Source organism: Hylobates moloch, unplaced genomic scaffold (assembly GCF_009828535.3).
Source record: "Hylobates moloch isolate HMO894 unplaced genomic scaffold, HMol_V3 SCAFFOLD_3, whole genome shotgun sequence".
NCBI lineage: Eukaryota > Metazoa > Chordata > Mammalia > Primates > Hylobatidae > Hylobates > Hylobates moloch.
In genome coordinates, this window is record NW_026652278.1 from 142,273,686 (window position 1) to 142,300,935 (window position 27,250).

The 27,250-nt window shown below is 40.1% G+C and overlaps 1 protein-coding gene across 8 annotated transcripts in view; it reads right to left on the reverse strand.

Moving 5' to 3' along the window:
• The window catches only part of SH3D19 (SH3 domain containing 19), a 206,977-nt gene that overhangs the window by 41,010 nt on the left and 138,717 nt on the right, over positions 1-27,250 (reverse strand). For all 8 annotated transcript variants that reach the window (XM_058436818.1, XM_058436816.1, XM_032148219.2 and 5 more), the window contains 6 exons: positions 20,843-20,885; positions 18,297-18,435; positions 18,014-18,167; positions 16,152-17,156; positions 7,027-7,134; positions 740-852 (listed from right to left, as the gene is read on the reverse strand). In XM_058436818.1, coding sequence (XP_058292801.1) covers positions 740-852; positions 7,027-7,134; positions 16,152-16,845 — 915 coding nt within the window. In that variant the 5' untranslated portion in view covers positions 16,846-17,156; positions 18,014-18,167; positions 18,297-18,435; positions 20,843-20,885. The remainder of the gene's footprint in view (positions 1-739; positions 853-7,026; positions 7,135-16,151; positions 17,157-18,013; positions 18,168-18,296; positions 18,436-20,842; positions 20,886-27,250) is intronic.

Below are 27,250 nucleotides of genomic sequence, written 5' to 3' on the forward strand. Positions count from 1 at the left end.
TTTCACCATGTTAACCAGGCTGATCTCGAACTCCTGACCTCAGGTGATCCACCCGCCTTGGCCTCCCAAAGTGCTAGGATTACAGGTGTGAGCCATCGCGTCCAGCCACTTTTATTCTTTTTCTTAAACCACTTCTCTAATTACTTGTTGCATGTCTGTTTCCCCAAGAAACCACAAAAGTTGGAAGACCAAAAAAAAAAAAAAGTATGAGGATATTGAAGTTGAAATGAAAAATATATATATGTACTTTAAAAAATCTCTTTGACCCCCATCTTAACAAGTGCACAGTAAAACACTATTTTTAAATTAAAAAAAATACATTTTTCTTAAATTTCAGGTTTAAAAATTCTTATGTTAATTATCTTAAATTTTGGTCACTAATTGGGTATTTTAAATAAAAATCGACAACTTGAATACAGTTATTTCCCTGAATATTAAATGTTTTTAGACATTTTAATAACCTTCTCGTTATTAGTTTCATTTAAAAGACAATGCCATTAAGTTGGTATACAAATTATTTTATAGTGAAGTGCAATGAATTGGCCTAATCTCTCTACAGGGACTTTTAACATTTTGAACACTTTATTATATAAGTACATGGGGCTTAGAAACTGGTCTCTAATAGAGGGTTCTTGTTTTTAATCTGGCTGGTAATAAAATAATTTAGATATCAGCTGACTATTCAAAATTAATGCATATCTACATCTTCAATCTAATACAATCTATAATGACCACTTACCAAGTTTCGAGTTCTGTCAACATTACTGAGCTTTCCAGATACTGTACTGAAAGTGTTTCCAATAGGTTTTTCAGCAGGGAGAGGAGGTGGGCTTTGTGGATCCTCATGTAAACCTGGAAAAAGTAGCAGCAATTCATCAATAATTTCTAGTTTTTGGGATTCCAAAGAATGAAATAATTGCTGCTTAGTTTATTAGAAAAATGGCTATCATAAAAGATACACACAAATAGTTAAGCAAATGAGAAAGAGCTCCCAGCAAACTTCAGAAAATTGATGTGTCAGTCAACATCAGTTAATTTTACTATATGTTTTATAGAGAGTGAAAATAATACTAAACAATTACAACAGCAGCCAGCATTGTTGAGAACCTTTTATGTGCCACGAATTAAGTTAGGCTCTATATTTACATACATTTCTCCAACCAAGATCTATATGCTAGATTTGTCCAGTCCACTAGCTAGTAGCTACATCTGATGATTTAGTCTTAAATCTTAATTAAAATTAAATTAAATTAAAATTTCACTTCCTCAGTTGCACTAGCCACATTTCAAATACTAGCCACTGTGACTAGTGGCTACCAGCACAGTTAAAGAACATTTCTATCTTTGCAGAAAGTTCTATTGCACAGTGCTACACTAGATAATATCCTACCTGTTTTACAGATGAAGAAACTGAAGCAAAGAAGAAAATAAATGCACTACCCAAGGTCTTACTGCTAGTAATTGTCAGATTCATTGTTTTGAACCTAAAAGTCCATGTTCATTTTGATAAGGCATGCTGCTTCTTAATAGGTGGTGTATCCAACACTCCCTCATCCAAAAAGAATTCGATGTGTTTTGTTTCTTTCTTTTTTTGAGATGGAGTCTCGCTCTGTCACCCAGGCTGGAGTGCAGTGGCACGATCTTGGCTCACTGCAAGCTCCGCCTCCCGGGTTCACACCATTCTCCTGCCTCAGCCTCCCGAGTAGCTGGGACTACAGGTGCCTGCCACCACACCCGGCTAATTTTTTTGTATTTTTAGTAGAGACGGGGTTTCACCGTGTTAGCCAGGATGGTCTCGATCTCCTGACCTTGTGATCCGCCCGCCTCAGCCTCCTAAAGTGCTGGGATTACAGGCGTAAGCCACTGCACCCACCCAGTGTGTTTTCTAATTCATTAGCTTCTGATTAATGAACGTAATTGCTCTCCATTAAACAAACAATACCTTTACATCCAAACCACACCCATATCAGTGATAATGTAGCCCCAACTTATTTTAAAAAGAAGAAAACCAAGATGACCAAATTAGTGACAGCTAATTAAAATGAGTGTGCAAAAACAATTGGAGAGTGGATGACTGTAACATACTGAAGGACGCTAAAGCCACCTTTTACACTGTTTGGTTTAGACATTAAAAGGAGATGAGCAGATGAGCAGATGAGCATTCTGTCTCTCTCTCTCTCTCTCTTTTTTTTTTTTCAAATGTACACTCTCTACTTCCATTTCAAGTAAAAAACCTATAACAAGAAGATGATTTGTCAGGTTCCTGTTTTATCCGCAGACAGGACAACAGTCTCAAAGGGAGGAAAATACCCAGGTCAGCAACTAGGAAAACAATGATTTAGAGCGAGGCAAATATTCTTAGTGAGAGGAAAGGCTGCTCTGGGAATTAAGACATACATAATAAAAACATCCAACTCAGTCACCATCTTGTAGATATTTTCTGTGCTGTGGTTTCCTTATTCTTACAAGGAAATAGTTAATCATATAGAGTATAATACTGTCGTGACAAATATTTAAGAGTATAAGCCAGTATATGAAAATAGAAAGGAGACAGCTTACTGGAAGGAGGAGCACAGGGAGTATCTGGTGTGAGTATGTGTGGCATGTGGAGGTAGGAGATTTCCAATTTTAAATAATGTAGTCAGGGAAGGTCTCTGAGAAAAAGTGGCATTGAGCAAAGACCTGAAGGATTGGTGAGGGAGGGAGCCTTGCAGACATCTGGGAAAAGGACAACCTGGTCAGAAGAAACAGGCCCCGGGGAAAGGAGCTGACAGGTTCAAATAAGATCAAGGACATTTGTACCACGAAGCTATCCCCTTTTTCCCTTGACCATTCCAAATTCTTCAGACACCAAAGTTTCATTCTTTTTCCTCCACAGAATATATGATTATATTAATAAAATTCTGAGGAATTGATTTTTGATATAAATAGAAATAACTCTCTAGAAATCATTCTGTCATTTCAGTTCTCCTACATTTAGCAGTATAGAATTCAACTTTTTTTTTTTTTTGAAGAGGAGCTTAATGATAAATTAAAATACCCTTTTTGGGTATAAATTACCTGCCATTTAAAGCAAAAAGTCCTCCTCACTTTGTTTTTGTCTTTTATACATATATAAATATATATATATTTTTTAATTATACTTTAAGTTCTAGGGTACATGTGCACAACGTGCAGGTTTGTTACGTATGTATACATGTGCCATGTTGGTGTGCTCCTGTGTCCAAGTGTTCTCATTGTTCAATTCCCACCTCTTTTTTTTTTTTTTTTTTTAGATGAGGTCTCGCTTTGTCGCCCAGGCTGGAATGTGGTGGCATGATCTCAGCTCACTGCAACCTCTGCCTCCTGGGTTCAAGTGATTTTCCTGCCTCAGCCTCCCAAGTAGCTGGAATTACAGGTGTGTGCCACCATGCCTGGCTAAATTTTTTTTTTAATTGAGCCTTTTTATTTATTCATTTTTTAAAATAATTTTTAAAAAATTTTACTTTAAGTTCTGGGATACATGTGCTGAACATACAGGTTTGTTATATAGGTATACATGTGCCATGGTGGTTTGCTTCACCTATCAACCCGTCATCCAGATTTTAAGCCCCACATGCATTAGGTATTTGTCCTAATGCTCTCCGTCCCCTTGCCCCCAACTCCCCAACAGGCCCCGGTGTATGATGTTCCCCTCCCTGTGTCCACGTGTTCTCATTGTTCAACTCCCACTTATGAGTGAGAACATGCAGTGTTTAGTTTTCTGTTCCTGTGTTAGTTTGCTGAGAATGATGGCTTCCAGCTTCATCCACGTCCCTGCAAAGGACATGAACTAATTCTTTTTTATGGCTGCAGCCCGGCTAATTTTTATATTTTTAGAAGAGATGGGGTTTCACCATGTTGTCCAGGCTGGTCTCGAACTCCTAGAATTCAATTTTCTACCAGTTCTTGGAGTTTGTCAGGATAATAATTAAAGCTGCCTCCTCAGCATATTCTTTTCAGGATTTCAAAGCTTATTAATGCAGTTTACGAGTGTGCAGAAGAAGTAAACATAGCAGGCCTGAAACCTGATCCCTAGAAAGTCCTACTTACAAGATTGGTCCCTTTTTTTTTTTTTGAGTTTCGCTCTTGTTGCCCAAGCTGGAGGGCAATGGTGTGATCTCAGCTCAATACAACCTCCACCTCCCGGGTTTAGGCGATTCTCCTGCATCAGCCAGGCGCACGCCACCGTGCCCGGCTTGTTTTTGTATTTTTAGTAGAGACGGGGTTTCACCATGTTGGCCAGGCTGGTCTTGAACTCCTGACCTCAGGTGATCCACTTGCCTCTGCCTCCCAAAGTGCTGGAATTATAGACATGAGCCACCACACCCAGCCACAGGACTGGTCTTTGACTGGCATATAGGAACTTGGACTTTGGGACAGTTCTCGCCATCCTCAAAACTGATAAAACAGAATATATGGTTTATGCTGAACATCTGCTTTCCTTCTGGGAATCTGGAATTTTGGTATGTGCCAAAATTTCTAGGAGTGCCTACATGACCAGCCCCCAATAAAAACCCTGGGCACTGAATCAGTAGTGAGCTTCTCTGGTTGACATTTCACACTCGTCGTCACAACTCATTGCTGGAGGAGTTACGTATGTCCTCTGACTCCACCAGTAGAAGACTCTTGGAAGCTTGCATCTGGTTTCCTCCAGACTTCACCACATTTGCCTTTTCTCTTTGCTGATTGTGCCTCATATACTTTTGCTATAATAAATAATAGCCATACATACAACTATATGTTGAGTCCTGTGAGTCCTCCTAATGAATCATCAAACCTGGGGGTGGTCTTGGGGACAATGACACAACAGATGAATAAATTTAAAAATTTGTATTTATTACTAATTTCTATAAAAGTTGTATTACTTAAAACCCAGGCAATATTTCTTATCATTATATGTTACTATACTTGTTAAAATCCAGAATACATTTAACAAAGTAATAGCAAACAGGCAAACAACCCAATGAGCTATCATTTTACTGATTGTGGGCTATACAATACTGTCAAAAGAAATATACTGCCAGTTTTTTCTTTCTATTTTTTTTTTTTTTTTTTGAGATGGAGTCTCGCTCTGTTGCCCAGGTTGGCGTGCAGCAGATCTTGGCTCACTGCAACCTCCGCCTCCCGGGTTCAGGCAATTCTCGTGCCTCAGCCTCCCAAGTAGCTGGGATTACAGGTGTGTGCCACCATGCTTGGCTAACTTTTTTGTATTTTTGATAGAGACGGGGTTTCACTATGTTGGCCAGGCTGGTCTCGAACTCCTGACCTCAAGTGATCTGCCTGCCTCAGCTTCCCAAAGTGCAGGGACTACAGGTGTGAGCCACCATGCCTGGCCTACCACTGGTTTTTAAATCTAACATTAAAATATTACCTCTAAAAAAATAAAATGTAACTTCCTAAGAAACTAGAACCAGAATTTGATACCTTTGATTTTTTTCTCCTCCACATTCTTCATAGCAACTCAATTCAATTCTCTTGCTACTTGGCTGAGAGCCATCAGTTAGTAACAGAATCATCAAAAAACTGAAACCAAGATGATCCTTCTGGGTAGTGCTTTATAGAAAAACCAAACTCCTAAAATAAAGGGAATATGCCTCCAGTACAATCCTGGGTGCTACAGGTGAAAGAGTGGAATGCTTGTTCTGCTTTAGGAGGAATGAAGTGGGCAGAATCTCTTGTTAGACAAAGGCAAGAATGCATGTGGGCTATGATATAAAGGCATTGCAGGCATAAATGAAATCAGAGGCCCACAGAGAAAGCTGTGTGATCACTCCAAGCAGTGCCATGAACTGCTCTGGAACCCACTGTGTGTGTGTTTACACATACACAAACACCCTTTTAATCACGCTTTTTAATAATCTGGTGCCTAAAATAAATAGTTCTGGCCCTTGTGTCTTTCCCATTATAATAAATATCAGATTTCTTTCTGAAGTACTTATTAAAGCTCCTATAGAATTTCATTTGTTATACTATTAAAAAATCAAGTAAGGAAGTAAACCAAAATGTAATGTTACACTAATTTTTTTTTTTTTTTTTTTTTTTGAGACAGAGTCTCACTCTATCGCCCAGGCTGTAGTGCAGTGGCGCGATCTCGGCTCACTGCAAGCTCCACCTCCCAGGTTCAAGTGATTCTCCTGCCTCAGCCTCCTAAGTAGTCGGGACTACAGGCGCGCAGCACCACGCCCAGCTAATTTTTGTGTTTTTAGTAGAGACAAGGTTTCACCATGTTGGCCAGGATAGTCTTGATCTCTTGACCTCGTGATCCACCTGCCTTGGCCTCCCAAAGTGCTGGGATTACCGGCGTGAACAACTGCACCTGGCCAATTTAAGAAGCATTTTTATAAACTATTATTTAAAGCTTTTGGTTACTGCTCTTCACAGAATTCACACATAGCCATATTTGAGATTATGCTGATTGCAATAATATACTCCTGACTGATAGACATATACACCTTTATTTGCTATTAGTTTAGATTACTTTCCCACCAAATCTGTACCATGGGATATAACAATTGTTCTAAATTTCAGTTTCCCTCTATTCTCTGTCTAAAGACAACATTAAAGAAAAATGAAATCCCCAGCCTGACCAATGTGGTGAAACTCCGTCTCTACTAAAAATACAAAAATTAGCCAGGTGTGGTGGCATGTGCCTGTAGTCCCAGCTACTCGGGAGGCTGAGACAGGAGAATTGCTTGAATCCGGGAGGCAGAGGGTGCAGTGAGCCGAGATTGTGCCACTGCACTCCAGCCTGGGTGAGAGAGCGAGACTCCCAAAAAAAAGAGGAAAGGGAAGGGAAGGGAAAGGGAAGCGAAGGGGAAAGGGAAAGGGAAATCCAAATTTACTGAACTAATTCTTCGAAGAATTGTGAAAAAACAATTTGCTTTTAAATAGCTTTGACTATGAATGGCAGATTATACATAATTTCAAAAGCAGACATTGATAAATTAGCATATATTTCTCCCAGGCTCTTGAAGAAGCAAATAAAGAAATCAGAGAAGTGCTTACATTTTCCTGGTTTGGCTGGAATTCGAATTACAGTGGGCTTCCTGGTGGGTGCTGGTTGAAGTGCTCGTTCTTTTATTGGTTTTGTTTTTGCAGGGAGCTGAAAGGGATCTAATGAAAAACATAGTTTATTTTGCATGTTTTAGTTAACATGGACTGAAACAAAAAACCTCATTCATAATTTAAGAGTCATATTTTTCATGCCCCTGGGGAAACTATTCATGGATAAACAAAATCTCAGTTTGCAGAGACAAAAACAAAGTTGCAGCTCATAAAAGGAAATAACTTAGTGTTCTGTAAATAATTCATGTGGCTTTTCTTCCTCTCTGATGAGAGAGATTGAGGATGATCTTGAATAATGTAGAAGCTGATCTTTCAGGGGAGTGTAATCATTTCATATGTGTCTGCCTGAAAATGAGGGGCAACTGAGATGAGGAGACCATCTTTCCCACATCCTAAAGCCTCCCAGATGCCACAGAGAGGAAAGACTCTTTCCCTGTACACCCCCTGTGCCTGTCCCAGAATATTTACTCCCAGGGCCCTCACCCTAACCAGTGCTGTGCCTGGCACAGGGAAGGTGCTTAGCAGTCTCAGATTTAGTAGTTTAGTAAAACTACACTTCAGTAACATGAAAATGAAAAACATTCTATCCCAGAAATAAAATAAGACATATCCCTTCAAATATTTAATTTTGGGGCAAGGATATATGACTCGGCATTCCTCTATCTTAACCGATTTATTAAGTAATTGCAGTTTTTGCCATTGAAAGTAATGTACCAACCCAATATTTTAAATGGACAGTATATACTTAGGAGAAATACTTTAAACAAAAGCATGGCTGTAAACCTTTTTACTGAAACAGTCTTTAATATAAGTGTCCTTTTTAGTGGTTTGGAAAAATGACTATACATTTTTTTTTAAATGGGAAATCTACAAGTAAAAAGATTAGCAAAAATAAAAGAAAATGCTCTATAATGGATATGCTACTCAGCACACAGGATCGCATGAGACTGTCTTTGCTTTTATTTAACAAGAGGCGAAATGAGTATATGCTGTAATTCTGCACCTGTTCTATGTATCTTGCCTGTGGGGAGATACTCTCTATAAAACTATGCACTCCATAGCTCCTGTGATGAACAGCATTCAAATTCTGCCTGTTATGAGGTGTAATTCAATAAGCACCTTTTGCTGACCAGCTCTTTGCAGGATACGTGAAGGGCTAAGAATAAAAGCCCTTTTGGCAATCTGATACTTCACCTTCTCTTCCACTCAGTTCTCAGTCAATCTCATCATCAGATACCCTGCCAAAGGCATCACTCTCTCACCAGTCACTTGCTCACATATTTATGCCAGTAACAGTGCTGGGTGGGGAAATACGATAGTAAAGTATAATCCTATTTTAAATTTCTTATCTACCACTTAGGAAGGGTCCCAGATGGCAAGCTAGCTAAAATTATTATTATGCTACTGAGGAAAAAAAAAATAGATGACTCCTCTGTGGAATCTTACCAGCTCACAGTGAGTGAGGCTAGTCTTACGTTAAAAAAACCAACCCAAGATTATCAAAAGAATGGCATCAAACTTAAAAAAAAAGACTACTATATTAATAATATAACTTTTTTCCACTGTGACCTATGTCACCCATAAAACAACAAAGCTCCTGTTTTTAGATTTAACCAAATTCCTTAATTCTTTAATTTTATTATAACAAATATATAATAAGTATAATAGTACTTTTTTTACTTCACAGTAGTATTTGTTGTAAAAGTGAGAAACATTAAGAATTATATAAAATAGAAAAAGAAAACCTCTTGCAATCTCATCTCCCTAAAATTAATTATTGTCTAGAATTTGGTATATCTGTCCATGTGTTTTCCATAAATATTACACGTATTATTATTATATAAATATTTTGAAAAACAAACCCAGGATCATTTTATATCAATTTCTTTGTAGTTTTATATCAATTTCTTAGCACTTTTATATCAATTTCTTTGTAGCACTTTTGTTCATTCAATATTGACTGGGTGCCTGCTATGCATTAAACACTATTTTACGGCTTCCGCCCTGTCTGGGACGTGAGGAGCGTCCTTCCGCCCCGTCTGGGACATGAGGAGCGTCTCCTCCCGGCCGGCCGCCGCCCCGTCTGGGAAGTGAGGAGCGCCTCTTACCGGCCACCCCGTCTGGGAAGTGAGGAGCGCCTCTTACCGGCCACCCCGTCTGGGAAGTTAGGGGCGCCTCTGCCCGGCCGCCCTACCGTCTGGGAAGTGAGGAGCACCTCTGCCCGACCACCCCATCTGGGAAGTGAGGAGCGCCTCTGCCATGCCGCCCCATCTGGGAAGTAAGGAGCGCCTCTGCCAGGCCGCCCCACCGTCTGGGAACTAAGGAGTGCCTCTGCCCGGCTGCCCCGTCTGGGAAGTGAGGCGCGCCTCTACCCGGCCGCTGTGCAACCTTCCAAGTGTGAAGTGACAGCCTTGTGCGTGATCTTTTCTGTCTTCCCCAAGTTTGCATTTTCGACATTAAAGTTTACTTTTTAGTTACAAAACAAAACAAAACAAAACACTATTTTAGGTGCTGGGAATATAGCAGTAAACAAAGCACAGAACTCTGCCTTCATGGAGCTTGCATTTCAGCAGGAAGATGGAGACAAGAAACAATACATGTAACAGATAAGCAATTCTCGAGGTTTATTAGAAGGTGAGAAGTATATTGAAAAATGAAAAAGCAGAACAAGGTGAGGAACTTCAGGTGTGGGCAGAAGGGAAGCAGGTTGCAGAAGGAAATAGGAGTGCAGTAGGTGAGGCAGGTGACATTGTCTTTCCAAAAACTGGATTTTACATATTTGAATAGTTCTTCCAATAATCATTCATGGTGTCCTATCTTTCAAGTAGCATTTCTTTCTTTCTTTCTTTTTTTTTTTTTGAAACACAGTCTCACTCTGTCACCCAGGCTGGAGCACAGTGGTGCAATCATGACTCATTGCAGCCTCCACCTCCTGGGCTCAAGCAATCCTCCCACCTCAGCCTCCTGAGTATCTGGGACTACAGGAATGTGCCACCATGCCTGGCTAATTTTTATTTTTTGTAGAGACAAGGTTTCACTGTGTTGTCCAGGCTGGTCTTGACCTCTTGGGCTCAAGTGATCCTCCCACCTTGGCCTCTCAAAGTGCTGGGATTATAGGTGTGAGCCACTGTGCCTGGCCTGAAGTGCTATTTCTTTAACAGCTGCTTTTGGTATCAATAATCTGTTGGTTATTAGTTTAAAATTTTAGTTAATGATGCTTTTTGGGTGGGTGTGAAGGGGGAAGAAAATCTTGAGCATGTAATGACTTAAATTGTTTCCCAAATCAAATTAAATCCTGGGCCAGTATAAGACCTACACACTCACATTTCACAAGTGAGGGCATGGATGGGGGTAGGGGTGGGCAGGGAAAGGAGAAAAGAGGACAATCAGCACCCCTGAGGGGCTGAACATAGGGGGCATCCAAAACGTGCTTGCTGTGGGAAGAATGGCCTCAGGAAATCCTTACCCAAATCCTGCACACAGTGTGGGCAGATCTCACCTATTGTGTTAAGGGGTCCAATCATTTTTTGTTTTAACCTGAAGGATTTAAATTGAAGTAGCATAGGTATAATTTATGAAGTATTCAAAGTGTCCTAGCTTACTCACTCTCTCGTTTTTTTTTATTTTTAATATCGTTAGCTGTTTTTTAATAACTGGCACTCAGATCGCGTATAATTATTCTACTATACATGTCTCCGGGAAAAAAATTCTTTCTCCATGTGGTGAGGCAAGGAAGTCTTCGTGTTCCACCACCGCAGGCTGTTTGGCAGGAGTGGTCTGTTTAATGATCTCCTCCAGCTGTGCTCACTGAGTCAGTGAGATCTGCATCTGCCTCTCTGTCTGCATGTTGTCTGGGCTGTGATCCATGTGAGGAGTGCAGATTAGTGGGGAGGATAAACAGCATCACTTCAATGAGAAGGTGGAGCCAGAGGCCTGTTTTTTATCCTATGATGGTGTGCAAGTTTCGCTCTAGCAACATAAGTTCACTTTTTATGTCTTTTCATAAGAGGGCTATTTATTCCAACGGAAGTTATAAGTGGGCAACATATAAAGCAAGGCTGGCACTTCATATTGGGGTACTCCAGACACCACCAGGTAAGAAACTGGATCATTAGTACTAGTTAAAATGTTTAAAGATCATAACCTTTGACTAGTAGTCCCACTTTCAGAAATTTATTCTTCAGAAATAAAAGCATCAGCAGAAGTGAACATGCTTATGAGGGTATTTACTGCAGAACTTTTTGTAGTGGCAAAAACCAACAAGGAACAAAACAAAACAACATCCCCCCGCCCCACCAAATAAAAAACAAACAAAACAACCTGAATGTCCATCAACAGGGGAAATACTGAACCAGCTATGATATACTATGAGGTATCAGGCAGGTATAAGGAGACAATGAATTAGAATTAGGCCTATTATCCTGAAGAGAAGTGATATATGTCATTGTTTTTTAAAGCACTCTGCCGAGTAACAGGTATAGTATGGTAAAAATTTCTGGAAAAAGTCCATTATGTGTATATGTGTAAGCTTTGGTTTGGCATGCCCAAAGGCACAGAAGGCTGCATACTTTGTTCACACTGGTTACTGTGGGGAGTTTACATTTTTTTTAAATCCAAAATCTCTGAATTGTTTGGCTTGTTATGAATATATTTTACTTTTCTAACAGAAACAAATCCAGTAAAATAAATTCAATCATAAGGAAAAAGTTACAAGATTAAGCTAACACCTCTGCCAAACAAACCAGAACAAAACCACTTAAAAATAAGAGAACAAAAGAGGAAACTTCTGGTTTCTTTTGTTGGTTTTTCAAGGCAATAATGGCCATAAAATTTTCCATAAAGTAACTAGAAAAATAAAAACTCTTTTTCTTTTGGGTTCAATTTAAAAGGAAATAATGCAGATATAACATTCTGAATTTATCTAATTTAGACATATTTAGTTCATAACAAGTAGCTTCTATTTGTAACCTTGAATAATATAACCATTTAGATAAATCACTATTTTATTATTTTAAAAATTTCTGCTTATCAGAATCTGAGGGTCGGGGGGGAAGCAGTTCTTCAGAAGTGGCAAAGATGACAAGAGATCATTCTCCCAGTTTCTTTCAGCCTAATTATGCTTATGTTCAGCTATTTTAAAAAGATTATTGATTAACTATATTGTTAAAGGTAATGCCTCCACATGGTCTGAAATTCAAAAGGGATCAAAATGCATACAGTGAAAACCAGGTTCCCCGTTCTCTCCTATTCAGTTCCTTCATAAAAGACAACCTTTGTACCACCTTTTCATACATTACTGTACATTGCATTTGACATTTAACACAAATAGCTAAAATAACACAAAAAGTATCCTGTATCTTGCATTTTTCACCTAATAATATCTTGGAGGTTGGTCCAAAGTAGGGGATAATGGGTCTCCCTCCCTTTTAATTATCACACAATACTCCATTGTTATGGATGTACTATAATTTATTTAAGCAGTCCATTGACATTTATTTCCAATATTCTATAGTAGAAGTCCTTAATCTAGAGCCCAAAATGGGCCCTCTAAGCTCTGGATATTGTACTTTGAATTGTGTACACATGAGCTGATGGCTATTTTCTTTTTTTTTTTTTTTTTTTCCTCACAGCTCCAAACAGTCACTGAATTAATGGCTATTTTCAAGGGAGAGAAAAGACTCTCAGGCTACCTCAGATTCTCAGAGTTTGGTCATCTGGAAAGGGTTAAGAACTTGCTGCCATAATTCTATCACAGACTGCTCTTGCTTCTACAGAAAAACAAAAAACAAAAAACAACACGGAGCATCTTAAGAAGAATCTCCTATCTGAATCTAAGACAAGAAAATGGCATTTTTGTCTACTTTTATTTGCAGTGATGGCATTTTTGTCTACTTATATTTGCAATGTTTATTCTGTCTTCCCTCTACCCCCTCACACCAGCACCAATTATTCTACACCTGCTGGTGAACAAGCAGAGGCCTCTTTACACCTATATCCGCATGGTCTTCATTACTGGATTGAGAAAAACACTGATGATAAAGTAGTTTTTCGCCATTACCTGTCTCTAATAATATGCTTGTCATCACAATTAGTTTCACCATCCCTGGCTTGCTTTTCTGTCATTTCTTTCCCTTGAGTTCTGTTAATAGCAGAAATTGGCTGCTAAACTATTATTCTGGGCTGTGTAATGGGGCTGACGGCAGAAACATTCTGCTTTTTTTGACAACTGGGTATGATTTGTAAAGGTGTGAAGAAGAATTGCTAATACTTCTGGGCTCCATTACATTAACCTGGAAGGCATTCTACCCAAGAAATGAATCCAATATTAAATTGCCTGTTTTATGAGTTTTCCTTTAATAATTTTTCTAATCTTTACAATGTTTTCATAGCTTCAGTATTTTCAGATCTCTATTTCCTGAGATTAATATGGCAACTTCATTTTATGAATGCTATTTTATTAGATTTTCTTTATTTTTGAGGTAAGAGAAAGGGAAGGGAAGACTTATTTGTAAGTTTCTCTTCTTTCTCCTGTGTTCCTCTCCCAGTTTCTGCCTGGTGTCTGGATGATTAGGCAAGGTTTCCCAGGACCATAAACCTTTATTTACAATGACAATGCTATCAAAATACCACTAAAAAGTCACAAAGCCCCAAATCAAAAAGCAAACAAAAATCCCTCCACAGGTCAAGGCATTCAGAGGTGATCCTGAAGGCCTTTGGAGGGCATAAGTAGGGAGGCAACAAGGGCCAGTATACATTCTAGAAACTCCCCCTGGGTAGCCACAGTATGGATTGTGATAGGCTTGTCTGAGTGGGCTCAATTTGGGAGACCACTGCAGTCATCAGAGTGTAAAGGCCTAAAGTGGGGCAGAACAGGGAAGGATGAAAAGGAGAGGCAGAGTCAAGAACTATTTGGAAGGTAAAACCAGCAGGAGTTGGTAACTAATTAGATGTGAAGGCAGAGAAGTAACAATAATAACTACTACTTAATGATCATAGGGCTTTCCTGCATAATCACATTTAACCCTTACAATACCCTAGGTGAGGAGGAGTATTATGTCTTACAAATGAGGAAACAGAGGCACTGTGAGGTTAAGAAAATTGCCCAAGGTCACGTAACAAATGTGGTAGACCCTGGCAGACTCCAAATCTGAACAGCTAGCCACTATGTGACACAGTGAGAAGACTCAAGGACGATCTCTGGGTTTCTCCAGGGAAGGCTGGTGTGTGTGTGATGGTGTCACTAGTGAGTTGCAAAATATAGGAAGAAAGACAGGTTTAGAAAGAAGATAGTATTCAGCTCAGTATAACTCCATAGTCAAGAGCAATGGTTAAAGTCAGATAGCACAAGCAAATTACACACTTTGCTAAAAGACACCCCAATAATTAAATGTTGTTCAATGAAGTGGTAGAAATCAAGAAACGGAAAAGGCTGAGTATGAAGCATGAGACTGTATTCATGTTGAAAGTATAATGTTGACCTTCCTTTTTGAAGATGACTATAATTATCTGATAGATGATACAAAATGAATTCTCAGCAATTATTAGTCAAGTTGCCATTCCCATAGAAACTAGCAAGTTCTACAAAAGGTAATATTTCTTCAGCTTGCTGCTGTTGAGTTTATCTATCCCTGTCCTTCTCTGAATCTTGTTAACACCAAAAAGGTTTATATAAGAAAATGGTATTATCAAAGACTTGAAAAGTTTTTAAAGTGTTGCCTGGTTAAGGATTCATGAAAATACTGGGTAGCAACATTACACAGTGAAAAATAAACTAGACTTAGAATAAAAACACTAAGTTTGAATCTGACTTGGACAATTGTTTATGACACTGGGCAAGTGGTCCATAGATCTCTCTCAGTCTCATTGTCTTCATTTGCAAACTTAGGCCAATGATATCTCACAGAGGGTTGTTGCAATTATCAAATAAAATAATGTATGTCTCAGTATTTAGTAGAGCATTAGGTACACTGCAGAAGCTTAATATATTCAAATGTTTTTCCTTCTACCCTTTATGGACAAAGGCCATGATGTCTTTTAGTTTATATGCTAAAATGTTGTGTGTCAGTTACAATGTTCTGTGCATGATGAATATTTAATAATGTGTATGTTTGTTTTCATTTTAAACACACCTGTGCTATGCAGAATGTGGTTTTGAAATCACAGAGCCTGTACTGTTTTGATGCATGTTAAACATTTACACAGTGACAGTTAACCTTTTGAAAATTCTATTAAGTTTTTATGTTCACAAATTCCACCCAAATAAGTCAAAAGCAGTAAAAGAAATCTTATCAATGACAAGTACAGCAGCTTAGTTTGACAAATCAAAGATAAGCTTTACCATCACACTCTCCAACAGAACAGTGAGAGGAAAGAAAACACACTCTCTGCCTTCTGGGATATTTAATTGTACTGACGTTGGCAGCTAACTTACATCTGTTGTATTTTATTTACAAAACTTTTCACTTTCAAGGGAAGATGTTCTGTGAAGATTAAAGGAACAATTTTGCAACATGTGGCTGGGTCCTCATTCCGTACATTTTCGAGTCCTCCCCTGGAGCTGGCCCCTCGCCCAGCACTGCCAGCTGAGGCCCATTTCATCTGAGGAGCCCTCTGGGGCCACTGCATGACTTCCCATCTATGAGAAGCTTCCTCTGCATCCTTCTACATGTTCCCTAACCTCCCTGGATCCTTTCAATGTGAAGTCTGAACTTCTATCTGCCAAGAGTAAGGGGAGCCAGCTCCACAACCTATTATAGTTTAGCCCCTAGCCCCCGTCTGCTTACTTCTGGCTCATGTAATAGTAATCGATGCATGTGTCTCCCACTTTCTGACTCCATCACCCCCATCCCGTATTTTCCCTTCCCTCCCTGTCTCCATTCCCCACCTAGCTCCATGTTTCTTGATTTCTCTGTTCATTCCTCTCTGTTTCTACACACACACATGCATGTGCACATACTTGCATATACACCTCAATAACTTGTGTACTAGAAACTAAAACAGCAAGTGCCATTTAAAATACCCTATCATGAGTTTAGATTCGCCTCCACTGATGATTTTTCACTCACCTAGAACCATCTCTGAACCAACAGATTCTTCAGCCAGGTTCCCCGATGGGGTGGGCAAAACATCATCATCAAAGCTGATGAGATCGATGTCCACCAAGGGCTTGCTCTGCAGAACTGGAACTGAGGGGTTGGCTGGGGGCCCTTCTCCCAGTGACTTGTATGCTTTGGCTTGTGATGCCCCTCCGAGTCGGGGAGGAACAGTGACAGGTTTCAGTGGAGCTGAAGGGTAGGTGGGGTTTTCTGAGGAAACAGATTTCTTCAGCAGCAAAGGCCGCGGGGCAGGAGTTGGCACTTTCTTCCCACTATCAGAGCTCTCAGCCAGGGGCCCTCTTCCCAGAATCTCAGGATTAACACTTCGTATAAGGCCAGGGTTTGGTTTCTTTGGCAATTCAGGTTTGGTTACTGGGATGCTTCCTGCTTCTTGCAGGGGAGGGTATGGGGTGAGTCCTTCCTTAGAGGTCACCTTGAGTCTGTTCTCAGTCCCAGAATCCCACTCTCCAGAAGCTCTGTTAGCAGCTGGTTTGGGAGCTACAGAAGGTTTCCCTGAGGAAACAGTAGGCTTTGGAGGAAGTGAACGTGGAGTAATTTCTGGTTTCTTGGGCAGTCCTGAGGTTTCTGTATTTGTCTGACCCTCAAACACTTTAATTCTGGAAACAATACTATTTTGGCTTTGTTCTGTGTTCATAATGTTCATCACTGCCTGACTGTCTGAGGTGCTAGCGTTGTCCAGCAGAGACTGGGGCCGGCCTGGGGATGACTCCTCTCCTACGGCTGCTGGGCTGATTTTCTGTTGACTTTGCTCTTTAATGTGAGAATCTCTGGGTATTGGTCTGAGGTTGCTTTTTGATCTTGGTTTTGGCACTGGACATCTTGTAGCACTGGGGTTTTCTGGACAATTCGGTTCTTCAGAAATATCAAAGACTATTAAAGGTGCCACATTTGTTGGAAGATTGCCAGACGAGACTGCTGGGAAAGGCTGAAGCGGCTTGAGAGGTGCCTGTAGTGCTGATGAGACCAAAACAAAACCAAAACAAATAAAAACAAGCCATAATGTTAACAATTTATAAGAAAAAACATAGAAGATACACAGATTTAAAACTACATACATGGAATATCAAGAGATTTTGGTTTCTTTAATTAGTAAAAAGTGATTCAAAAATGGAAATGTTTATTCTGTTTCCTGTAGGAGTGCCCTTCATATAACAATTTTTTTTTTTGAGACAGGGTCTTGCTCTGTTGCCCTGGCTGGTGTACAGTGGCTCGAACACGGCTCACTGCAGCCTCACCCTCCAGTGCTCAAGCGATCCTCTCACTTCAGCTTCCTGAGTAGCTGGGACTACAGACACACACCACCACACTCAGCGAATTTTTGCATTTTTTTGTAGAGATGGGATTTCACCATGTTGCCCAGGCTGGTCTCAAACTCCTGTGCTCAAGCAATCCACCCGCCTTAGTCTCCCAAAGTGCTGGGATTAAAGGCATGAGCCACAGTGCAACACTTTAAAAAAGCCTAACAGGACAACCACCCTTAGCATCCTGTCAAGTATAAGTTGCTAAATATAAGATCCTTCTCAGAGGGAATAAAGGGAATCAGCAGTAATACCCACCATGAATTACACGGATAATGTTTTTGTGATATAAACTAGGGTAAGCTCAAGAGATTGGGGCTGCAGTTTGTAAGAATGATCTATTATAATCATCACCACATACCCAAATAAAGCAAGCATACAGTGATCACACAGACTGGGCAGCAGAGCTCAATGAATTATGCACAAATTGCAAATTATTTTAAAGGCTGGAAGCCTACGGATTACTTCCCTAGAACTAGGTCAGAATTGGGGAAGACAAATTACTTGCATTACTTTGAGGCAGATCGTTGTCTATTTCTTCTGAAAAGTCAGTCTGAGTTGCAGAAGTAATAGTGTGCCTTGGAGTGGCAGCAGCATTATTATTATTTGTAGTATTAACTTGAACTTGGTTGATTTCTTTTATAACTTGTTCATAAGATGGTGGGAGCTGAAAAGTAAAGAATGAAGATTTTAGACATCTAAGGGCAATAGCCAAGGTGTTGACAGTCTCACTGTTCTTATCTTCCAATTTCATTTAAAAAATAACATGCAAAGAGATAATGTAATGTTTATTCACCTCAGCAGGAACCAGCTCATTAGGCCTCCAAGAGCCTGCTGCAGATGATGTGGGAAATCCCAGTCCTGGGGGTGGGGTTCCTGGAAACCACGAGGCTGGCCTCAGCGGCTCAGCTGCCACAATGGTGATCTCTGGGCGCCTAGTGGACAGAAGCCTCAGTGAGGTTTTGCAGGATGGTAACAAGCTATTGTCTATCTGTAAATGTTCAAAGATTCATGAAAACCACCACCACCCAAAAAAGTTATAAGAACTAACACAGTCACAGAAATGACCTGTCTGGCCTGGGCTGTCTCTGACAGTACACCCAGACAGACTTCAAGGGAGCAAATGACAATCATCCTCTATGACTTCGGCCTCAAAAAGTTAGAGTTGGACCCTGGGCACACTTGGCTCTGCCTTGGTTGATAAGGATAAGAACTAAGTAAGGCCTATATAATCTCTTCATTCCAGGGCTATCTAGCCTTAGGGCAGACATATAGTGTAAGGTATAAAAGCCCACTAGTCAAATGGAATTGTTTTTCTGTTGTTATTATTATTATTATTATTATTTGAGACAGAGTCTCACTCTGTTGCCCAGGCTGGAGTGCAGTGATGCAATCTCGATCTTGGCTCCCCGCAACCTCCGCCTCTCAGGTTCAAGCGATTCTCGTACCTCAGCTTCCCGAGCAGCTGGGATTACAGGCGTCCGCCACCATACCTGGCTAATTTTTGTATTTTTAGTAGAGACGGGGTTTCACCATATTGGCCAGGCTGGCCTTGAACTCCTGACCACAAGCGATCTGACCACCTCAGCCTCCCAAAGTGCTGGGATTAGAGGCGTGAGCCACCGCGCCCAGCTTGGTTTTCTGTTATTATAAAGTGCATACTCTGAAATGAAAAATTACCATTTAAAAAGAATATCCTCTTCTGTCTTACTTCATCTCTGTTCCAATTCACAGCTATGTTTAAGTGTTTTGGGTTTACATGTTCACTTCTAGACTTTGATATGTGTCTCTAGGTTCGTGGTCAGGTTTGTATACAATTTAATGATTAATCTTCAATACTGGAGACCTATAGTGATTTAGGCATGGCTCCTTTTATCTTGTTCTTAATCTGATTCTACAATCTCATGTTTAAAGTAATAATTTTGTAGAGACAGGGCCTCACTCTGTCACCCAGGCTGGAGTGCAGTGGCGCAATCATAGCTCACTGCAGCCTCAAGCTCCCCACCCCTCAGCTTCCTGAGTAGCTGGGACTACAGGTGCATGCCACCATGCCTGGCTAATTTTTAAAATTTTTTGTAGAGATGAGGGCTCACTATCTTGCCCAGGCTGGTTTCGAACTCCTGGCCTCAAGCAATCCTTCCAAAGTGTTGGGATTAAAGGTGTAAGGCACTGTGCCTGGAGCATGTTTGAATTTTCTCTTAAACCTGATTTCCTAACAAACACCAACTATGTGACCCTGAACAAATCAATCAACAGTTTTGATTGGAAAACTCAGTTTTCTCATGGAACGTACATGGATGATAATACCTGCTCTGCCTTTCTCTAGCACTCTATGGAAAATTAAAACAAAAAAGCACTGTCATTCTCAAAATTATGCATTACACACACACTCATGCTACATTGTGAAACAGTAGAACCTGATCATTGAATAAATTTGAACAGCACTTCCTAAGAACCTTTGCTTACAGCTTTTGTCTAACTAAATAGTAAGAGTTATTAGTTAATAAACGTTAAGCATCATATGTACATTAATTCTTAGGACAACCTTGTGATGTAGGTATGATTAGCACCATTTTAAAGCTGGGATAAAGAAGCTAGAGAGATTAAGCAGCTTGTCATCCAAGGTCACATGGTAGGAAGGTGGTGGTCAGGATTTGAATTTGGTTCTGACTCTAAAGTCCTTGTCCTTCATTATTCTATACTATACTGTAAGAAATTTGACAGCAGGAACCATGACTTATAAAAACCTCTCTATCTGATTGAATGTCATGATGTAATGTAAAAAAAAATCTATCCATCCATTTAGCCATTTGTCCATCCATCCTTCCGTCCATTCTATTGTCCATCTGTCCACTGGTGCTTCCTTCTATCTACCCAAATATTATCTTTCCTCCCTTCTCTTTTCCCTTCCTTTTTCCAAAAAGCCATCCAGCCTTTATTCATCATGCCTACCTCCTCTTTTCCTTTCTTTATCCTTCCATTCAATTTCTATCCTGTCATCCATCCATTTGGTTAGGCAACATGTACTAAGTAGCATGAGGTACAAAGCATTTCTCTGAAGCAGTTACAATGCTTTACATGTAGCAGTTGTTTAATAAACATTTAAAAAATCAACTTCAGTAAATAATTTTACTCAAAAGAACATTTTCAAGCCTGTATCACTCCTTCTCTCAAGCAAAATCATCTTTCAAACTTATAAGTTAATTCAGGAGATATACTGATGAAGCAGAATACAAGAATACATTGCTTATGAAAGCGAAACATTTAATTTGCTACCTGATAACACACATTTATTTCAATTATTAGTCTAATATAGGTCCTCCATTATAAATATAACCATACCTTCTATCTCGATGAAGTTCACTCTGAATAGAAGTCCGAGAAGCTGTTGAAGAAGGAATAAACTGGTATAGTACAAAAGTAGTATGTTCGGTAATGGTTTAAATTTTTACAAAGTACACAATTGGAAAAAGCTTATACTTGACATCATATAGAATGTATGAATTTTAATATCCTTAAATAAAAAAGTAAATCAAAACAATCATTTTATTGGCATAAAGTTAATTATGGTTATATATTGGAGATTGAATAATATATAGATTTCAAAAACTCCCCAAAGAACATTCTGTAGTTGTGAAAATAGTTTGAAGAATGAACAGAGAAAAGAAGACAGCTATTAAATATAAATTGCATGGTTGGAGCATTAAGATGATGACATGAAGTAACAATGGGCAGAAAAAATTTTAAATATCTATTCAAATCTGTATGACTATGCTTTTGTGATGTTTGTTTATAAATCTATTGTAGAATGAAACTGGTCAAATTTTCATCTTTTGTCTAACTTATCTGAAATTTTATAACCTTTAAGTTGTTTTATTATTTATTTTGAGACAGGGTCTCACTCTGTTGCTCAGGCTGGAGAGCAGTGGCATGATGTTCAGGGGTCAATGCAGCCTCAAGGTCCCAGGCTCGAGTGATCCTCCTGCCTCAGCCTCCCAAGTAGCTGGGACTACAGGCACATGACACCATGCCCCAGGAATTTTTTCTATGTTTTGTAGAGATGAGGCTTCGCCATGTTGCTGGTCTCAAACTCCTGGGTTCAAGCGATCCTCCTGCCTGGGCATCCCAAAGTGCTGGGATTACAGGCATGAGCCACTATGCCTAGCCTTTTATTACTTAAACTAAGATATAATAATAAATGTTAAAGGTGTTCAAATCACTTTTATAAACTTGTTTATAGCACATATTATTGTATATGCAGCACTGACTTTTTCCTTAAGTCTCAAACTCAAGTCCTTAAGCTTGATAGTTTAAATTTTTTCCCAAATTTTACTTTATAAAGTAAACTAAGTTTTAATCAGATAATCTGGAACATATCACATATGGGGTCTTTTTTTTTCTTTTTTTTTTTTTTGAGACAGAGTCTCGCTCTGTCGCCCAGGCTGGAGTGCAGTGGTGTGATCTTGGCTCACTGCAGCCTCCGCCTCCTGGGTTCACGCCATTCTCTTGCCTCACCTTCCAGTGTAGCTGGGACTACAGGCGCCCGCCACCATGCCTGGCTAAATTTTTGTATTTTTAGTAGATACGGGGTTTCACTGTGTTAGCCAGGATGGTCTCGATCTCCCGACCTTGTGATCCACCCGCCTTGGCCTCCCAAAGTGCTGGCTTTACAGGCGTAAGCCACTGTGCCTGACCCATATGGGGTCAATTTTTCAATTTTTATGTAATAGAGACTATTACCTCTATTTTTCTTTCTTTCTTTTTTTTTTTTTTTTTGAGATAGAGTCTCACTCTGTCGCCCAGGCTGGAGTGCAGTGGCGCCATCTTGGCTCACTGCAGGCTCCGCCTCCCGGGTTCATGCCATTCTCCTGCCTCAGCCTCCCGAGTAGCTGGGAGTACAGGCGCCCGCCACTGCGCCCGGCTATTTTTTTTTTTTTTTTTGTATTTTTAGTAGAGATGGGGTTTCACTGTGTTAGCCAGGATGGTCTTGATCTCCTGACCTCGTGATCCTCCCGCCCCAGCCTCCCAAAGTGCTGGGATTACAGGCATGAGCCACCACGCCTGGCCTACCTCTATTTTTCAAGGAACATATTCTAAAGATCTCTTTGGGGAAAAAAATCTTCAAATACTATAGTGTAAAGATCTGTGCACAAAGGAAATTTGTTTCAGATATAAACTATTTTAACGAGTTGCTTTCATATCTCTGTAATACTCAACTTGTTCAATTCTTCCTATTTGAAAAGATTGGAAGCATAGATCTTCCCCCCTCCTATTAACTTCTGCTTCTCTCTGAACGAGGAGGCTGTCAAAACTGGGGGAGGCAAGGGTGGAAGTGGAAGGTGGGAATGAAGTTTAGGCTGGATAGGAGCTGTGACAGGTGAACCTCTGCTGGGTTGGCAAAGCAAACCTCTAACATCTGAAACCAAAATCCCTGGGTTTCTACTTGGAGGATGTCCTCATATTCATATCATCAACTGGTTTCATTTTTATCAAGAGCTAAACCAAGCTGACAGGGAGGCTAGAGCTCTGCATGGTGTGTCTGATTTGTAAGAATGGTTTCATCAAGTCAGAGGCCCATTCAAGTTTGCTACAATCACATCACCACCAACACTAACGCTGAAATCAGCAGGGATAACACTTTTAAAAGACTTCATGTTATCGTCACAAACATACCTCTTCCACGGGGCATTTTTGCTGTGTACTATTCATGAGTGCTAAGGGAAAAAAAGAAGGGGTTATAGAAGAGGAAAGGAAGAGGAAAGAGTGAACCTAGTTGCCTAAGCTTTAAAAGGAATTCAGGAGCATGACTGTCTTGCCATACCACTGTTTTTCCCTGCTATGCACACTTAAACGGAAAAGGAAAGTTGATGATCCACAGTTTCACAGAGTAAAGAAATATTGCTGCAAAGATTTGTCTGTGCAGACCAGGACATCCACACACATAACCAGTCGAAAAACCCGCTTGTAGGTTTTTGTTTTTTTTTTTTTTGAGACAAGGTCTTGCTCTGTCACCCAGGCTGGAGTGCAGTGGTGCAATATTGGCTCACTGCAGCCTCGACTTCCCTGGCTCAAGAAATCTTCCTGCCTCAGCCCCCTGAGTAGCTGGGACTACAGGCATGCACGACCACACCTGGCTCCTTTTTGTATCTTTTGTAGAAACGGGGTTTTGCTATGCTGCCTAGGCTGGTCTCGACTTCCTGACCTCAAGAGATCCGCCCACCTTGGCCTCCTAAAGTGCTAGGATTACAGGCATGAGCCACTATGCCTGGCCTGTCTGCAGTTTTTAACAACAGTTTCAAAAAATTTAAAAACTATTTTGCAAAATCAATTTGCTACTTCAATAAACATTGATTTTAAAGTATGAATAGTACTTAAAAGGTAATTCAGTAGTTGATCTACATTGTTTCAAATCAGCAATTTTAACTTGATTCTGCCCGTTCACACCAGAGGTCATTCACAGCAGGCCCCCTGGCAGCAGAGTGGCACTGCCGCTGCAGAACACGGAGGGGTGGGTCTTGCAGTCGTACTTACAGATCTCCTTCTGCACATCCTTTAAGAATCACTGCTTTCCCCTCTCTCTGTCTGTTTTTTTTCACATTCACTCATCTATGAAATCTTTCTTTTCTCTCTTGATCCTTCTGGAAAAACTGACACCTTCTGTCAGTGCTGAACAAGATTAATAGCTACAAACACTTTAGGTTTTCACTGAAGATTTTCATGTGTTGTGTCATGCTCTTTGTGCTAATTTCTCACCTATCTGCGTATACATCTCATTCTCACTTTCCCAGATTAAACAAATTTGCTGTAGTTGCCAGGAAAATCGAATTTGCCAGAGTGCCCATATAGACAAGCATGTCCCATTTTACCTTTCTGCCAAAAGCTGCTAGTCTGGTATGTTTTGGATTAATGCCACAGAATAAAGGCAGTATTTTCAGTTAGAGTTATCCTATCATTTTACAGAATTATTTTCAAACTTTTTTTGTGTGTGTGAGATGGGGTCTCTCTCTGTCGCCTGGGCTGGAGTGCAGTGGCACGACCTCGGCTCACTGGAACCTCCGCCTTCCAGGTTCAAGCAATTCTCCTGCCTCATCCTTCCTAGTAGCTGGGATTACAGGTGCCCACCACTGCACCAGGTTAATTTTTGTATTTTTAGTAGAGATGGGGTTTCACCATGTTGGCCAGGCTGGTCTCGAATTCCTGACCTCAGGTGATCCGCCCGCCTCGGCCTCCCAAAGTGCTGGGATTATAGGTGTGAGCCACCATGCCTGGCCTATTTTCAAACTTTTCGAGTTCAAGTGGTTAAATTCTAAATACAAAACATATTCATGTTAGAGTTGAGATGTAGATGTGTAGTATTACAACCAATAAAGAATATTCTCGAATTCCAGCAGGATCACAAGCCTGGAAAGGCCCTCAGCGATCGTCCTACTCAAACTTCACAGAGGAGGAGACTGAGATACAGAGGGGTTAAATGAATTACCCCACGTCCAACAGCCCTTTAGGAGCAAGGCTAGGAGCGGTTTGTTTCTTGAAGCAGCTTAACTCTGTGTGGAGCCAGGAGAGTGGGATGCTAGCTAGTCTTGATCTAAATAATTCAAAATTATCAATTAAATGATGTCAGAAGAAATAAACACATAGAAGGATTGTTAATTATAAATACCCTTCCCATAGAACTATGAATGAATGATCAATGAACTAAGAATGAAAGATCAATGAAAATCACAATAACATAAGAAACTTACTGACTACATTTGTTTGGGACAGGGTATGAGAGTTAGATGCATTTGACATGATAACAAGAACATCTGTGGAGTGGAAAGCTCAATGGCCTTGAAGTCAGGAAGCAAAGTTCGTATCTCGGCTCTACCTTGTGAAGCCACTTAACCTTTCTGGGACTCAGTTTCACTACCATATGTAAAATGGGTCAACACCTACCATGCACAGTGTTATTTTATAATGCATGGAAACAGTTCCTGACTTATGGTAGGTAAACAATATTAACTAAGTCTGAATTTCAGAAAATAATTTTCTCTTAAAAAGTTAATGAAAGGAAGAACATAAAATTCTAGATGTATCCAATTAGGATACATCAAAACACTTTACCAAAAATACTCAGGACTCACAAGAATACATGCAAAGAAAAGGACCCCAAGGCTTGACTGGAACAAGAATCATTATGAAATAAGTTGAACTACAACCAGTTAAGGAATATCACTTTAAAAATGGAATAAAGTCTTTCCGCTTGCCAGGGTTAGATGACTGAGTATGGGATGGTAACACACACATTTTAATGGGCTGGCTAAGATAAAAATTATTTACAGGTTTTTCTTACAGAATAGGCAAAAAGAAGAAAACAAAAGGGAATGGCACAATTGTTCCTCATTCTGTATTTATATGTTATCATGAAAGGATCTGTTTGGCCTTCTTGCCTAAACATCAGGAATAAATACGAATATTTCTTTAGTGTTTACAAAGTGACTGACAGAAGAATTAAAAGACAACTGAGTTAAAAACCAAAAAACACCGGCTACCTCAAAGCAAGGGTTTTCCCTTTGTTTCATATCCTCCTTCCTCTCTCTGCTAGGGCACTGTTTCACTGTTTTCTCTTCTTTCATGGCTCCAGTCTGATCCCTGCACTGACTGCTTCCCTGCTGCCTACAAATGTCTTCATGCTTCCTCATCCTAAGCATGGTCAGATCTCCTCTTTCCTTAACTCTGCCTCCTTCTCAAACTACAGCCCGTATCTCTCCTGTTCACCACCAAATTTCATAAAAGAGTAGGCTACCCTAGCCGTCCCAACTTCCACGTATTCTATTCATTGTTGAAATTGAAGTGTGGCTTCCCAATACTTACTGAAACTGCTCTCTCGTGAGTCTCAATTGACCTCCTAAGTGCCAGACACAATAACCTGTTCTCAGCACCTTTTGCTTGGCCTGGCTATAGTATTAAGAGCTATTGGTGATTCGCCTGTTCCTTTTAAAATCTTCTCCTTTGACCTCTAAAACACAGCTGTGTCCTCTTTTTTTTTTTTTTTTTTTTTTTTAACTCTGACCATCCCTTTTCAGCTTTTATTGCCCATGTCTTAGCTGTGCCTTGCACAACATAGGGGCCTCTAGGTGAGCAAGATCCATCTTGGGGGATCCATGGGAAGTCAGGCACAGGTTGTGATTCCCTAACAAAAAAGTCCTGAAATCCAAGGGAGTTAAGGTAAGAAGCCAGGGAACAAAGGGCAGGAGCCCACAGATATGACTCAGTGAAAGGAGGCCTTTCACAGCAGGGCTGGGTTCACTGGGTCATGCATTTTTGCCTTATGCCCCTTGAAGGCATAGCTTGTCCTCAGACGTCAGCGTCTCCAAGATTCTATCCCTTCTCATCTTTTCCTATCCTGTGTACTTTCTCCCTACATGTTTGGCTACTTTCAGGATTTTGCTTATAACAGTGATTACTCTAAGTTATATCTCCAGCCAATAAATCCCTGCCTAAGTTCTAGACCCTAATTTTGTATTTAAATTATCTCTCTGCCCATCATCGCCTGCCACCCCCAAACCAAAGGTTACAAGGCATGAAAGGCTATCAAGAATTTTTCATTTTTATATCTGAATTCTTTTCATCCTATACCATAGCATTCCCACATATTTATAGTTCACCAATAAAGAAAAAAAATGGAGTGGGGAAACATGGCATATTTTTCTGTATTGTCACCTTGTAAAATTTTCAGTGGAATTGTTCAAATGCATGTTCTTCATGACC